This window comes from Coffea arabica, chromosome 4e, assembly GCF_036785885.1.
Source record: "Coffea arabica cultivar ET-39 chromosome 4e, Coffea Arabica ET-39 HiFi, whole genome shotgun sequence".
Taxonomy (NCBI): domain Eukaryota; kingdom Viridiplantae; phylum Streptophyta; class Magnoliopsida; order Gentianales; family Rubiaceae; genus Coffea; species Coffea arabica.
In genome coordinates, this window is record NC_092317.1 from 3,764,999 (window position 1) to 3,779,924 (window position 14,926).

A 14,926-nucleotide genomic window follows, 5' to 3' on the forward strand; every position below is an offset into this window, starting at 1 on the left:
TTCCAACTGCACAGCCATCGCTCAACTGCACAAACCACCCATAATGGAAAGATAATCTAAACTAAAATAAAAGTTGAGGGATTCGTCAATACGACATTTGTGTTGCCATGAAAACTTGGTTGGGGAGCCAAAATTCTTTCAAACTCCATTCTGACTTCTGAATAGGTGTATACCCAAGTCAAATAACAATCATATGCTCGAACTTAAGTTCGAACTCTGAATTTAGCTTAATTGCTTGTATTAAGAACTTGCTTTGACAATGCTATGTACATTCCCATAGCACAATCATCCAAACACAAAATTGAAATTGAACTAGCATCATTTACAAACACAAAATATCGACACTACTACTGCATCACAGCATGTCCATACAAAATTGGCAAAACAAAAGGCATGCAAAAACGGCTGTTAGGGAGGAACTTATCAAATCTAACCCAATGCCCATGCAGACAATAGCTTTCCAAGAACTAGCATTAGTGAGGTTGGTCTTGGCAATTACTCTCACCTTGCCAACTCCATACAATGTCCTTGAGGGCAGGCCTAACATCCTCATCACAAAATTTCTTATACTCTAGTGTGTCACCAGCGGACTTAGAAAACTCAACCACGGCCACCTCCGGCGCCACCTCGAACACCTCGGCCTTTACCGTTAAATTCCCTTTTCGGCCCTCGGAAACCCCTTGCATCTTCAAGGTGAATTCCTTGGCACCAACAATTTTGTAGTTGAGCTTCTTGGCCAGTGACTCCAACTTTCCCATGATCACTGAAGCAGAGCTCTTGGATGTGAAAAGTGAACCTGATTTTCTTTTGTTCTCAAATAGACTAGATAGATCAAATCCTGATGACATTGATGATATGAACTCAAATGCATTATAAAAAGGCGGCGATGATTTCGTTTTTACCAAATTTGCTTCTATGTTGACGTCGTCCTTCTGGTCAAGATTGTCTTGACCCGGTTCTTGGATTGTAAAGGCAGTTGGCCGGGTGAATCCCTTGAGGAACCAGGGGACTCTCATGATTGCTGGAATTAAAATCCTTTTCTCCGGATCGGCAACTAGAAGCTTTGTAACCAACCTCCTTGCATCACTTGAAAACCAAGGTGGGATCTCAAACTGGGCCTTGAAAACCTTCCTGTACATCTTCACGACATTTTCATCCCGAAATGGTAAACACCCGGCTAGCAGAGCATACAAGATAACCCCACACGACCAAATATCAGCTTTTGCACCATCATAGCCTTTCTTCCTCAGTACCTCCGGCGCAACGTAAGCAGGGGTGCCGCATTGAGTGTGCAACATCCCATCATTTCTCAAATGCTCAGGCAAAGCAGAAAGCCCGAAATCCGAAATTTTCAGATTCCCATCATCGTCCAGAAGCAAATTTTCCGGTTTCAGGTCCCTGTGCGAAACCCCGCGACTGTGGCAAAAATCCACAGCACTAATTAATTGCTGAAAATATTTTCTTGCCACCTCTTCTTTGAGCTTCCCTTTAGCGATTTTGGCGAAAAGCTCGCCGCCTCTGACATATTCGATGATGAAAAAGATTTTCTGCTTTGTAGCCATGACTTCTTTGATCTCCACCACGTTGGGGTGTCGAACCAGACGCATTACCGAGATTTCTCGCTTGATCTGCTCCATCATGCCGTCTTTCTTGACGTGATCTTTGTTGATTACTTTAATAGCAACGCTTTCGGAAGTGTTGAGGTTTCTACCATAGTAAACCTTGGCAAAGGTGCCTTGGCCTAACAGCCTGCCCATCTCGTACTTGCCAAAAATGATGTTTCTGTTGCCATTGATGAGGCCGTAGGTTTCGGATAACGACTTTTCTGATTGGACCTCCATTGATGAACGCCTGGAGGAAGATGCTGAAGGGCCTCCTTATATGGGCTGCTTGCTTGAAGGAGTGAATAAAAGAGGTTTGTCTTTTTTTTTTTTTCCCTTTTCCTTTGGGTTCCAGTGAGGGGGTTGTTTAGTAGTGACAGGAGGACATGGTTTTGGTATTTTTGGCGTTGGGGCAAAGGCAGAGGGGTGGAAGGACTGGAGAGGGCGGCAAGCCCATAGAAATAGAATGATAGAAATATCTACAAACATTATTATGTGGAAATTTGTCCCACTAAAAATGGGACAAGTGGAAAACTTGGGATGTTCTGTTGACAGGGAAATAAAGAATTATAAACCATTTCAATTAACAATTTCACAAAAACAACTTACTTTTCCTTTTAGGTCTTGTGGGTTTACCATTCGTGCTGGATTCTATGTGTGGTTTTGTTATTATTCTTTTATGCTTAAGTGATTAATTGGTGGGACCTAAACTATTTGATTGAAAAATGAATACAATGGTTTATTAAGGGGAAAAAAAATTAAGTAATTGAAGAGGAATGCCGAATCAACTTGGTCTATTGGAGAGAGAGAGACAATGCATTAGAAGAGTGAATTGCGAAAAGGATTATCCTGATGTTGATCTTTCATGAAGAGGGTTTATGTAAGAATAAAAAGACAATTATTCAAGCTTTAGGTTTATGGGTCTGTGTTTGGTCACCATTGGAGCCATATTCTTCTTGAATTATTTTGTGTATGTGGAGTGTCTGTTTTGTGTTCAAGTGATAAATGGTGGGACCTAAGCTAAAATTGAAAATTAGAAATTCAAAAAAAAAAAAAAAAAAAAACTACAAGTGGTTAGTGTTAATTGAAGACCATGGTATATATTCTTAGTGACAAGACTTGTGCTTTTGATCTTTTCTGGAGTCAGCTAATGTACGAATTTTCTTTTGAGGAAGCCACTTATTACTAGTATCATTTTATGACTTATAAGGTATTTCACAAAAAAAAAAAAAAAAAAAACTGTAGAGCAGTTCTGTTATAAGGTATAGAAGTTCAGTTCTAGAAAAAATGGAGATGTATAAACTGTAATATATATATTTATTAGGTGCTGCAAGTCTATGTTTTCAGAACCGGACCGGGTATCGACTCGGCCGAGGTCAGGGGTCAGGGGTCAATGGGTTCGACCGGGGGTCGATAGGGGTCGAACCGGATGACGTCATCAATAAAAATTATTTAAAAATTAAAATATTATATATAAAATATCTAATAATATGTTAATATTAATAAAGGTATATTCATATATATTTGATGTTTCAAATATATTTAACAAGAAAATACAAAGAAATTAGAACAATCAAGTAGCAGTTTATGTTATTTAATAAATATTAACAAGTTTAGAATTAAAATTATGAATTTAATTGAAAAATAACATCAAATTTTAGGACAATATTTATAAAGTATGAAATATTTGAGGTATATTAATAAGTTTTAACAATTTAGGGGGCCAAAACATAATATTGAAAAGATTGAGTTTTTTTTTTAAAAAAAATGGCCATTGAACCAGAAAAACCGATTTTTTTCCGATCAAACCCAATTTTTGACCGATTTTGACCGAACTTTAAATTTCCGTTTTTTTACCATGATTCGGACCGGACACTTGGCCGGTTCCTGATTCGACCGGCCGGTCCGGTCCGAGTTTCAAAACAGAGCTGCAAGTTTGTTTCCTCGGGGAGGATCTCTTAAATGAATTCACAATCAAATGGAGGCTAAGAATAGGGATTCAAGACAGGGGGAAAAATGAGGAAAAGACAGAGAAAAACTTATATATTCTGATAAATTAATTAAAAAAAAGGTCACTGATAATCCTTTGCACACACCATGTTGCAGGAACTGTTCCTACGGGCTCCAGTTTGGTTCTAATGTTGGTCTTAGACAACATCAATTTATTATGTTAGAGAATATATTCCGTTGTTAAACTGTCATAGTTTAGACTTATTTTTAGTGTTTCATTCTTATTCTTATTTTTTTTTTCTTTTTGTAGGTATTCAAATCATTTTCTTTTGATTTCTCACATTTTGTTCCCTAAAATTATAACATGGACTTTGTTAAACCGCTAAAAGAAGGAGAACATTAGTTGATGAATTCTAAAATCAGGTCCATTATTGCATTTGATGCCCCTTTTTTTTCCCTTCTTTTTTGTTGATAGTTTCCATGCTCTACTAAAGGAACCAATGAAATATTTGTGACTTTAAGTTCATGAATAAGGGCTTTCAAACATTCCATTTGAAAATAGATAGTAAATTGCTTTTGTCCAGTGGACATGAACATACATCTCTAACCCCGTCCAAGATGGTAAAGAAATTAAAAGAGCAAAAGAGCAAAGCTTCCAAATGTTCCATTCATCAGATCAGAGAGATGATCCATATCTGCAGTGGATTTCTTTGCCCTCAAGGAGCTTCTCCACAGCATCAGAAGGAAGGCCAACCATGTCTAGCGTCTTCTCCCACACCAAATCACTAGTCTTTTCATTGTATGCTGCTTTGGCAGGCTTGATGGGACGACAAGAATAGGAAAAGTAAGCGCACACAGCCAACTTTTCAGCCTTCAACTTACCACAAAATTTTGGGATATCTGGATCAATGGCCGCGAAAAGAGCACTCCTCGACCCCTGTTGAGCATCAAAAAGGAAAGATGGCATGCATTGATAAGCAATTTGCACCACTTTTGAGAGATCCCTTGCAACATTTGTGCGAACAGATCCAGGTTCAACACACAATACATCAATGCCTTGGGGGATATTTCTAGCAAGAATACTGGTGAACATCACCTGTGCTAGCTTACTACCCGAGTAAGCCCTTAAGCTTGTGAATTTCCTTTTACCAGAAAAGAAATTCATGTCATTTGGATCGACAAATCCAACAACATTCATGAGAGAATTCACATTTACGATTCTGCTTGGAGCTCCTCGTTGTAGGGATGGCAGAAGTAGCACGGAAAGCAATGCTGGTGCAAGATGGTTGACCTGCAAATGCGTTTCATATCCATCCCTTGAGAACTTTTGTGGCTCTCCCATGGAAAATATCCCTGCGTTGTTGATTAGAACATGCAACGGTTTCATGGATGAATTCCATGATTCTGCAAATTTCACTACTGATTCTAGAGAAAGAAGATTGATTTCCATAACATCGACGTTGAGGAGCCTGGAATTAGGCTGCCTATCGTTCCATTTCTCGATTATTTGATGGGCTGCTTTTGGATTTCTTACAGCCATGACAACATGAGCTCCTGATTCTGCCAATTGCCTGCCTATCTCAAGTCCAATACCACTAGTGGCTCCGGTAACCATGCAACTAAGGCCACTGAGTTGCGGTAAGGGATATTTCCTGGGCAAATGTTTTGCTTTGATTTTCTGAAAGAGTCCCTCGGATAACAAACGAGACCATCCTCTGAGCCATTCCAGCCAGTCCAATTCCTGATTCTCTTGCTTCTTCAACAGGGAAGAAGAGGGGGCAGCCATTACTGTTTATGCCTGCCTATCTTCTTCTCTATTTCAAGAAATGCACCTGTGTCTCAAGTAAAAGTTATAATTAAATTCCAGAAAACCTGAAAGGCTTTAGAATCCCCTCAAGAATATTGCATTTTTGAGACATTTATTGTTGTGCCAAGAAATCAATTAAGAGGATCTGCAGCAATCATTGGTGTTGTTCTGCAATTTGGAGTATGCTTAAGAACATCATCATCACGTTATAAGCGTTTTCTGGAGCCAATGTCTGTGAGGTATATGCATGATCCATGTAGAGATTGAATATGGTCAAACGAGCAATATATGTGAAGGAAATCGGGAATGAATGCTTTAACCGAAATATCACGCATTTTCTATGATAAAGTTGCGTGGGAGATTTCATCATCTGATTCCTTCAGTTTCTCTTTAGAATTTTGGAATTTGTTAAAGAAAAGGAAGTATAGAGAGGAAAATAATCGTTTGAATGTAGAGTATTTCTTTTCTCAGCATTTCAACTTCATTCTGTTCTTCCGGGGAAACAGAATGCAAGAATGTAACAACGCAAAAAAATCTTATATATGGTACTTTTTTTTGGCCAATATATTGGCAAGATGGGAGCTAGGTATTACAAGCTAATTTAGATGAAACGGGATACATACCTTGAACGGATGACGATCACAAAATCTAGCCCTCGCCGCCCCCCTAATACCTCAAATTGTATAGATTCTTCATGTTCTTGCACGCAAAAACCTGTGCCATTAACGTTGAAACACAGGTCAGGCAAAAACAATTTCTTGAATACTTGTGGGCTGAACCCCGAAATGCTCTTCATCATAATGAGATGAAGGGCTGTTTTAACACATTCACCTGTTATTGCTTACTGCATAATCTCAGATTTTTGTATTCGAAGGTGAGAGATGAGTTCCTTCCGCATTAAGAACATGATTTCTCGCACAATTTGAGCAATTGTCACATTTTTTTTCTACAAAATATTTGAAATGCAGAGTGTGACCATCTCTTTGGGCCGTGGATTTGAATCATGATGAGTTGGGAAGACCACATGTCTGTCTCCCACCATTGCAGACTAAAAGCCCATTCAAGATGAGTCTGAAATTCGCAACGCCTAAACCTTTCATGGGCTAGTCTTCGAACAGAAATTATGATGGGCCTTGATCTGTATTCCACTCCTGGAACTTTCCATTGTGATTCTCCCCAACGAATACAACAGGGCCGAAGACAGCTCGTTTCTCAGGCTTCTTCTGATTAAGATTAGACTGCAATCGGACCGACACTCCTTCCATCTTGGATTCCATAAAGTCCAAAAACTAACAAACGTTCAAGTTCATTGAAAAAGTAAGCTGAAAAGATGTAACTATCTACTTTTAGAGTAGTTGATCACCACCGAGGTGGTCAAGGGATTGAATACCTTGACTTGTATTCATCTCTGGAAGTTTCATCGGCGGGTACAAAGATAGCTGTTTGATTCAGTGATGATTTAGTTCAAAAAAATGCAATCGAAGTCTCTTTTCTTTAAATCCCATGAGAAATGGTGGGAGAAGGAACAGGTAGGAAGGGAACAGTAACAAGTGCAATTCCTTTCTTCTTCTTTTCTTTTTCATGAAACACATCATAATTTCACTAAATAATAAAGTTCGTATTAATGACAAAAATTACAGTACTAGACATACAAAGTTACAAATACTACAGATATGAAAAATTAATTAAAAAAAAAATTCCAATTCGACAAGGGCGATTTGACCATAATATCCCATTGTCAAGACTCAAAGAGCAATTGCAATTTGATCTTCTTAATTAATTTACTTGAGTTATCCCGATTAAATGACTAACAACTTGCTAACGTTAGTACAAGTAACGTGGTTGCATCCCATTTTAGGATCTACAATTGAACTTAATCCAGCATCTAAACTTGGCAACACCAATGATCAAACAAATCAGGACATCACAGATTTGCTGTAAGTTTTTTTCTCTCAATAGCTGAGGCATATTCAGAAACCCATCAAATTTTCAGTCAATTTCACTTTGTTCTTCTCGTATTCCTCCAAAGCTATGGCAGTAGTACATAGTATTCCTTGGTGGTGGTTGACCTGTAGCTTCAAACTGAGGACCAATTTTTACATGTGCCGTATTTTGAAACAGTGGTATTCTATTTCTACTACCTATAAAACGTGTCTCCCACGTCCAGAAAGCGTGCGCCAACTTTCGCCACTGCGCGCTTTCCAAGTCAACTCTTCAGTCCGTAGACTAAACCAATAAATACATCAAAAATTTAGAGTCAGACAACAACCAACAATACACTGTTCAAATTTCGGCCCCGAATATTAAAATCGTACGCATTAGAATCATCACCTAACGCATTCAACATGCTATGGGCAGTTTAAATGCTTAGACCAAATGGATGATGACATTTTTAAATCAACTCTCTTGCATAGACTATGGGGAAATAGTGCACACTAAAAAAAACAAAGGAGAAGACCAACCGGGGCCGGCGCCGTACCATTATCACCGTGTAAAGCTACGAAAATTGGTGCACAAAAAGATGATGAAGCAATGAATTGTGGGTATTGATTGAGAACTTGTTTTTAATCAAAGAATCTACTAATAGTGTCTTAGGTCTTAGTAATATTCAAAAAACAAAATGAGTATGTTCAACGAAATGGACTGGACACCACAAGAAAAAAAACGTTTGATTATCTCTTCGAGCAGTTTGAAAGTTTGGTGACCCAATTAATGTAATTGTTGGACTAAGAATGAAACAAGATAACATGAGTACGTTCTATCACTTCTTTTTTTTTTAATTAAGTGGGAGGTCTTAAATCAAAGACCTCCTACTTATAATCTCTTTTATTTATCGTTTAATCCAATCCTCCCGATGGTTCATTACTTATATAATTTCAAGTTATTAACGAGAAAATTTATAATTTCCATTTAGACGTTTCATTATAACTCGTCTACAGGCTAAGTGAATGTGTATTAATTTTTCGCTAGCATGACATGGAATTGTGGAAGATGCCTGTGGGATGGCATTTTGCCTTTCTTTGCTCAAAATAAAAGTCCTATTGCACAATAATTTGAGTTAGTTTCTGTCGCTGGAAGTATCATTGAGGGATAATATCAGAAACCTCCCATGAGGTTTCTCTTAATATCACTTAGTATGCCTAAGGTTTTAAAAATAATCACTTACCTCCCTCACTTTTGTTATTTGTGTAACAAAATTTTTAAAAATCCTAAACTACCCTTTTGCTCATCTTACTAAATAAAATACTCCTAAACTAAACCATTTTGTTTACTCCAAAAAAAAAAATCACAACATAAAAAACAATATCTAGTGGTACCACTGTAGTGTAAAGCTATAATCCATAAAAATAAAAATTTGCAAAACAAAAAGGATATTTATAAAAAAATACACTAGCACTAATTAAGTTCTATATATCCAAAATAAATTTCTTGTGAACCTTATTTTTTTTCCCCAACCTCTTCTGACCATGGTATAAACCTTTAAGTTGTACTAAATCATTATAAATATTTATTCAAAATAAACAAAAAATCATACCCGACTCTGTCATCATAAAACGAAAAAGATAAACAAAATTCAATTTGTATTAGTATTTACAAACAAAAAATTGCTTAGTCATCCAAAAAAAATGAGTAAGAGAAAATGTTGGAGAAAGGTGAAAAAGAAGAAGGTGAATTTTGTTTTTTTTTCCTTTAATTTTTTGAGACCATTATTTGATATATGAATTATGTATCCGGTTACGCTTAATATAGTCATTGTGCAGTTACGAACGAAGGTAAGTGATTTTTTAAAATTTCAGAGGCGCTAAGTGATATTAGGAGAAACATTAGGGGAGGTTTCTAATATGATCCCAATTATTGATGTTACTATAAGTGTTTTACCAAAAAAAAAATATTTGAAATATTTTTGTTTGGATAAGAGATTATTTGGAATAATTATTGTAGCACTTTTTTATGATGTGATGCATATGAAATAAATACGTGATTGAAAAGATAAAAAATTGTATTGAAAATTGTGTTTAATAAAAAATTTGGAGGCAAATAATAATGACTATCCAAATGCACTTATTACTTTTCTTGATTGTGTAAGGAAACAAATTTGACGGGACGAAGGGAGTCTGTCCTAATTAAATCTGATTGGGACTTATTGTAATCTTGTGTGACCATTGACCAAATTGTAGGAACATCATCATTCATATTAAGGGCGTTGATGAGATCAGGCATGCTATCATAAGGCAACGTTCTCCGCATGTGGGTTTAAGGGGTCTTATCTTAAGCTAGCATGGCCCCAGTTTCTGTTTACTCCATGTGTGTGGAAATGGCAACTCTCGTTTGGCCCGCAGAAGCTTCTATAGAAAGCGAAAGAATTTTGATCAGACTTGTTTTCCAATGTCTTAAAACCACCGTGGGATCGACAATAGGAAGCGACAAACGAAGGAGGGAAGCTCTAGAAATGGTAAAAAAGTACATTTGGATAAGCTCTTTGAGGCGTTCCATGTTACGGATTCAAACTCGTACGTTTGTATTCTAGTACCATATTTGTTCTATGTTCGTTGCATGGTATAGTTTGACTGTGCATGCAGTAGACTACTTTTAAAGTTGTCCGGTTTAGTTATAAGAAATTGCCTCGAGTATTATCCGTACGATTAGACGGTTAAAAACATGATGATACCGTAAGCCAGAGAGATGCGGTTATTCCTAAAGCCTGTGCAGGAACAAGTGATCAAATATTTGGCCAGTCTTGATTTGGCAGCCTATTAGTCTATTACAATAAACTGCGGCTCTAAGTTGAAAATCACAAAATCTTGTCAAGAAGTGATTCTTTCAGGATTTGGTCAGGGCATTCAAATCCACTTGCACAGGGAGAGGAGGAGGAGAAGAAGAAGAAAATTAGTCGGTTTTCTTTTTCTTTTTGGGTCAAAAAGAAAAATTCCTGGCATAAAAATGAAATGTGAGGAAGGAGTAGGTGATTTTGTTGGGATGCAATCATGCAACAACATATGTACGTGGAGAGAGTTACCAGCTAATAAAGAAAGACTTGGACCGTCGCAGAAATGACATGAGCGGCTGGAGTTGCAACGCGGGGAAAGCGTGTCAAATTTGAGTTTCTCAGCATTAAAGTTAATGCAGTGGGAATTTTATAACTTGTGAATTCAAGACCACAAATGAGATTACACTACTGAATTTGTTTGCCCCGATTGACTGGTACCACTTAGCAGCCAATTTGATTTGAGTCCACAAAGACTTGGGGCGGGGGGAGGCAATTTGTCGTTTTGTGTTCTTCAAATTCACCGGTGGCCATTTTTCATGTCTTATCCGGATGAAGACATGGAAGAGCCAAAGACCCTGGAGAGTTTACCAATTAATGCTCGATGGAAATTCTGGACGCCCTTCGTTTTTCTTCCCAAGTGGCTCACTCCGTGGGAATCCTGAAAGCTGGATTCTGCCTAATTCTGGAATGCTAGCACTGTATATTATGGGCTTTCACTATCATAAATCACTCCTGTTTTGAATTTTGGGGCATCCATGGTTAAAAGGTAGAGATGCAATTAGGCCATGATTACTCCTAATTGGATCCCCCTAACATTACGTTTAGTCGCTGACCTCCTCAGTGTTTCTAATCAAATCGGGTGTGTGAGTTTCCCTCTCTTGACAGAAAAAAAAAATAAAATTAGGCCATGATTGCTTTTCTCTCTGCTTTATCCTTTTTTTAATTTTTGTGACTTTCCTTCAACGAAGATTGTTCCTAAACAGTTACTTATTACTTAAACAGTCACGCATTTCAAGAGGAAAAAGAGAAGAACTTGATACCCAGATTAAGTAAATTCCCTCTTGAGAGCTAGAATGAAGATTCAGATGCAATTGGGCTAGCTGTTACTTAGGGTGAACGAGGAGGAAACGTTAGATAGAAAGTGAATAGGAATAACTTTCCTACGAGTTTTGAACAAACACAAGAATTTATTTATATTTTCTTGCATCATTTCCTTGTTAACTATACACGTGTGAGAAAATTAGTTTCCTTTTCCTTTATCTCACCTCACCTCATTTTTCCCATGACGCACTTTCTTACGCTACTTTCTAGTCAAACAAATAGAGCCTTGGGTAGGATTCTTATAATTTATGGAGAAAGGGAATTGGTTTATGGACTACTTGGTGTTGCTTCATGTCTGCTAAAGATATACAAGCATTTCCAATGTTTTGTCTCTGTCAAGTATGTGTACGTACACACACGTGTATATATATACATGTAGAATGTATTCTAGTCTGATGAAACATCTTATTAGCCCCTTGATTAGGAAAATTCTGGCTTCATTTCCAACTTCCAATTCAAGCCCTCTGTCTCTCACGGTCAACGCCATGCCGCAGACCAGTGGAAGCAGCCGAGCATGTAAATGAAAAGAAAAGTTGGAGGAGCAAGAAAATGAGGCTAAAAACCTACTACTGTTATGCACACGAAAGAGTCAAGGACACAAAAATATATACAAGTAAATATTTGCGGAAGCAGATTTCATAAATACCCCCTTTTAAATTCACCAGTACCAATCACAGTTAGATAACAGTAGTACTATTGTTCAAGAAAATAGGAAAAAGAAAAAAAGTTCAATCTTGCAAAGGTCAGTTACATACGGAGTAAAATACATCCCTTTTTATGTACATAGGATTTACGTACATCCCTTTTTATAATTTTTCTTTCTAAGCAAGGTGAGGGTAAGAAAACTTAAATTTGAACCAACTTTTCTTGAAATCTCAACGTTATAAGCTTCCTCAGTGCATATATATATATATATGTACACTCTTATTAAGGGCTTAATACTTATGAGAGGAATACAATACACAATGAAGAGTTAGTAATGATCTGGAATGGAACAAAATGAAGCCTAGCTATAGTCCACATTAGTTGCCAGATTTTGAGATGGATAAGGTTTTTGGTTCTCGAAAACAAAAAGAAGCGATTGCCATTTTTTCACGGTACGATGACCATCATGAATTACTTGAGTGAAAGGAGAACGGAATTATATATTTTTAGATGCGGACGGAAGAGATGAATTTAATTCCATGCAGGAAGCAGGAATCTTCTTCTACTCTGCCATATAGATGTAGGCCGCCATGTAAATCTGGCCCGCAGATTGAATATTCCACTCCCACTCAAAGGGTCTAAATTCAGGTGCTGCAATTTGCACTCACTAGCGACCATTTTAATCTCCCTATTAGTCAGTACAAAACAAAAAACGAATGTTAAAGAGTCCTAAACACGTGCTAATCCCCACTTTTTTGAATTCAATGCAATTTCTTCTTCTTTTTCTAAATGCTGCTACTGTATTTACTAGTTCTTTTTGCTGTAGTCCTGCAATTAACTGGATATGGACATTACTGCCCACCACTTTATCCAGTTCATGAATGTGGACAGACGTAGAAAATTTTTTGTTGGGTTTCGATTTGAAAGGTTCAATGAACGCACAAAATACACGCACGTAGAAGTGTGTGGTCATGGTCCATGGTGAAGTCTTGAGGTTGGCTGACTTTTTGACTTTGTAACATTCACTTTAGTTTTAATTTGCAATTGCAGCTTTGTCTATTTGGCTAAACTGTAAACTTGGCTTCTGCTTAATTGATCCTTTGTCGGCCCTGACCTCAGGACTATGACGTACCACTCCAATGCCGTCCAAGGTTAACTTCCGGTCGGCACCCCCCTTCGATTAGTCTTTAAGTTGGTTGGTTTATACTAATATATCTCTCTCTCTACAAGTTTCGTGTACCATTTCTTAAAAGTTGACTTTAAAAATGAAAGAAAAAGAATATGAACCACTAATATAATCGAGGCTTCTTTTTTCCCCCTCTTTGTAAGATTCTTTTTTGTTGAAGTTTTTAGGTAAAAAAAATCACTGACTTAAAGTTCTATCTTAGCTTCTTGATTTATTGCCTTAGAATGATGATTTCAATTACGGTTTAATCTTTCTTTAACTGTCACTGTAAAATTTCATTTATACTACTATTAATAAGTTTGCATGCATCCAAATCTGCTCTTGTGAGTTGTGAACCCAAAAAAAAAAAAAGAAAGAGAATTTTATTGGTTTTTCCTCGTTCACTATTTTGCTTAATCAGTAGTGCTTTAGGTTGTGTTTGGATTGTAATTTTCTGAAATTTTTGTAGGAAATGCACTGCAACGATTTGATATATGAGATGTAAAAAGATAATTAAAAAATGTGTTAAAAAGATAGAGATTTTTTGTTAGAAAATTCCTTTCCAAACAATTAATAGTTTCCGGTGGTAGTGACACTTTTCAGTTTCAGATTTTATTTTTCCGTGTGCAATCCATCCACCCAGAGTGTAAAGACCGTGTCGGTTGCTAGCTGCTAACATAATAAGGTTGCCTTGCCTCCGAGCGTGTAAACTGCGTCGATTTTATCTTTCTTTCTGCTCTTCTTTTGTGGGGGTTCTCCGCAAGAGTCAAAGAGTAGGTGGTTTTACTTTTATGTGGCGCCCTTCGCAACCAGCAATTAGAAACAGAGAGGACTGAGGAAGACAGCTGCCAGAGCCAAGAAATTGGTGGCCGGGAATCTTAATTATGGCTGGCTAAACTGGTGGAAGTCATGGAAAAACCTCCCATGTCAGGTTTGCCATTATTACGTCTTTTCTGGGGCTGCCCAGATTGCACAACTGTTAAATTAGACAGGGCTGACCAGCAACAGCAACGGATAGGTCTTGTAAAACATTTTGAGGAGAACTGAAAACATAAATACCATGGAATAAAACAACAATATAATATTCCTGTCTAGCTGTAGTTAATACCTATAGAGGAGGAGTGGATATGGTTGATTTTAATTGAAGGTTGCCAGCGCGTATGAAAGTCGAATTGGTAATACTTACTTGAGATGCCCCCTCAAGTTGCCACTGCCGGCCAACTTTGACACGTATTTACAGTTCATTGCATTTGCTTGGCTTCTGATTCGTTACTTTTTTGTCTCTCTTACGATACTACACTATCTGATGATTTTCATTTCCTCTTTTCCACACCCACATGCATGATGCATCCTCTAAACTTATGCACCAAAAAGAGAGAGAACCAATGTACGTGAATATGTTAAAGTTCCCAAACTTCAAACGTGTGGGGAAAGCTGATTATGGTTTATACATGTAGGTTCATCAGGCAGCAATGACGCATTGCATGATGCAAAAGTTTGGTGAAAGCCGGAAATTGGAATGGTTTGATATTCTTCCAAGGATGATATTCAAGTGTTCCGAGTATTCTACTACTCGCTGCTGTTGTTAAATTTAGGGTTCGAATCTCGAATCTAACCGTTAGACTCGGAAAGGGTATAAAGAAAAATGGAAGGTTATAAAAAAAAAAAAAAAAGGTGTTCCAAGTATCGTATCCTAATTGTGCAGTACTTAGTTCTTTTACTCATTTGAGTGTTTCTTTTAAAATGAACATAAAAAGGAAAGGCAGGCAGCACTAGATGACTATCTCTAAAAGTTGAGGAATGGAGGGTGACGGGTAAAATTTATTTTTGTATTTTTAATACAGAGAATTTGTCAACAACTCGGACGTGCGGTTGTTGTAATCCTTCCT

At 37.3% G+C, this 14,926-nt stretch overlaps 2 protein-coding genes across 2 annotated transcripts; both read right to left on the reverse strand.

Annotated features, from left to right (window-relative positions):
- Nucleotides 1-203: 203 nt before the first annotated feature.
- LOC113738577 (CBL-interacting serine/threonine-protein kinase 5-like) lies at nt 204-2,033 on the reverse strand. The gene has a single exon (XM_027265820.2). The coding sequence runs from the start codon at nt 1,839-1,841 to the stop codon at nt 474-476; it is 1,368 nt and encodes a 455-aa protein (XP_027121621.2). The 5' UTR covers nt 1,842-2,033; the 3' UTR covers nt 204-473.
- A 2,040-nt stretch (nt 2,034-4,073) lies between these two features.
- LOC113738780 (dehydrogenase/reductase SDR family member FEY-like) lies at nt 4,074-5,577 on the reverse strand. The gene has a single exon (XM_027266048.2). The coding sequence runs from the start codon at nt 5,335-5,337 to the stop codon at nt 4,228-4,230; it is 1,110 nt and encodes a 369-aa protein (XP_027121849.1). The 5' UTR covers nt 5,338-5,577; the 3' UTR covers nt 4,074-4,227.
- Nucleotides 5,578-14,926: the final 9,349 nt, after the last annotated feature.

Coding starts and splice junctions, on each gene's coding strand:
- LOC113738577 (XM_027265820.2), bottom strand. CDS start 1,841: ATGGAGGTCCAATCAGAAAAGTCGTTATCCGAAACCTACGGCCTCATC.
- LOC113738780 (XM_027266048.2), bottom strand. CDS start 5,337: ATGGCTGCCCCCTCTTCTTCCCTGTTGAAGAAGCAAGAGAATCAGGAA.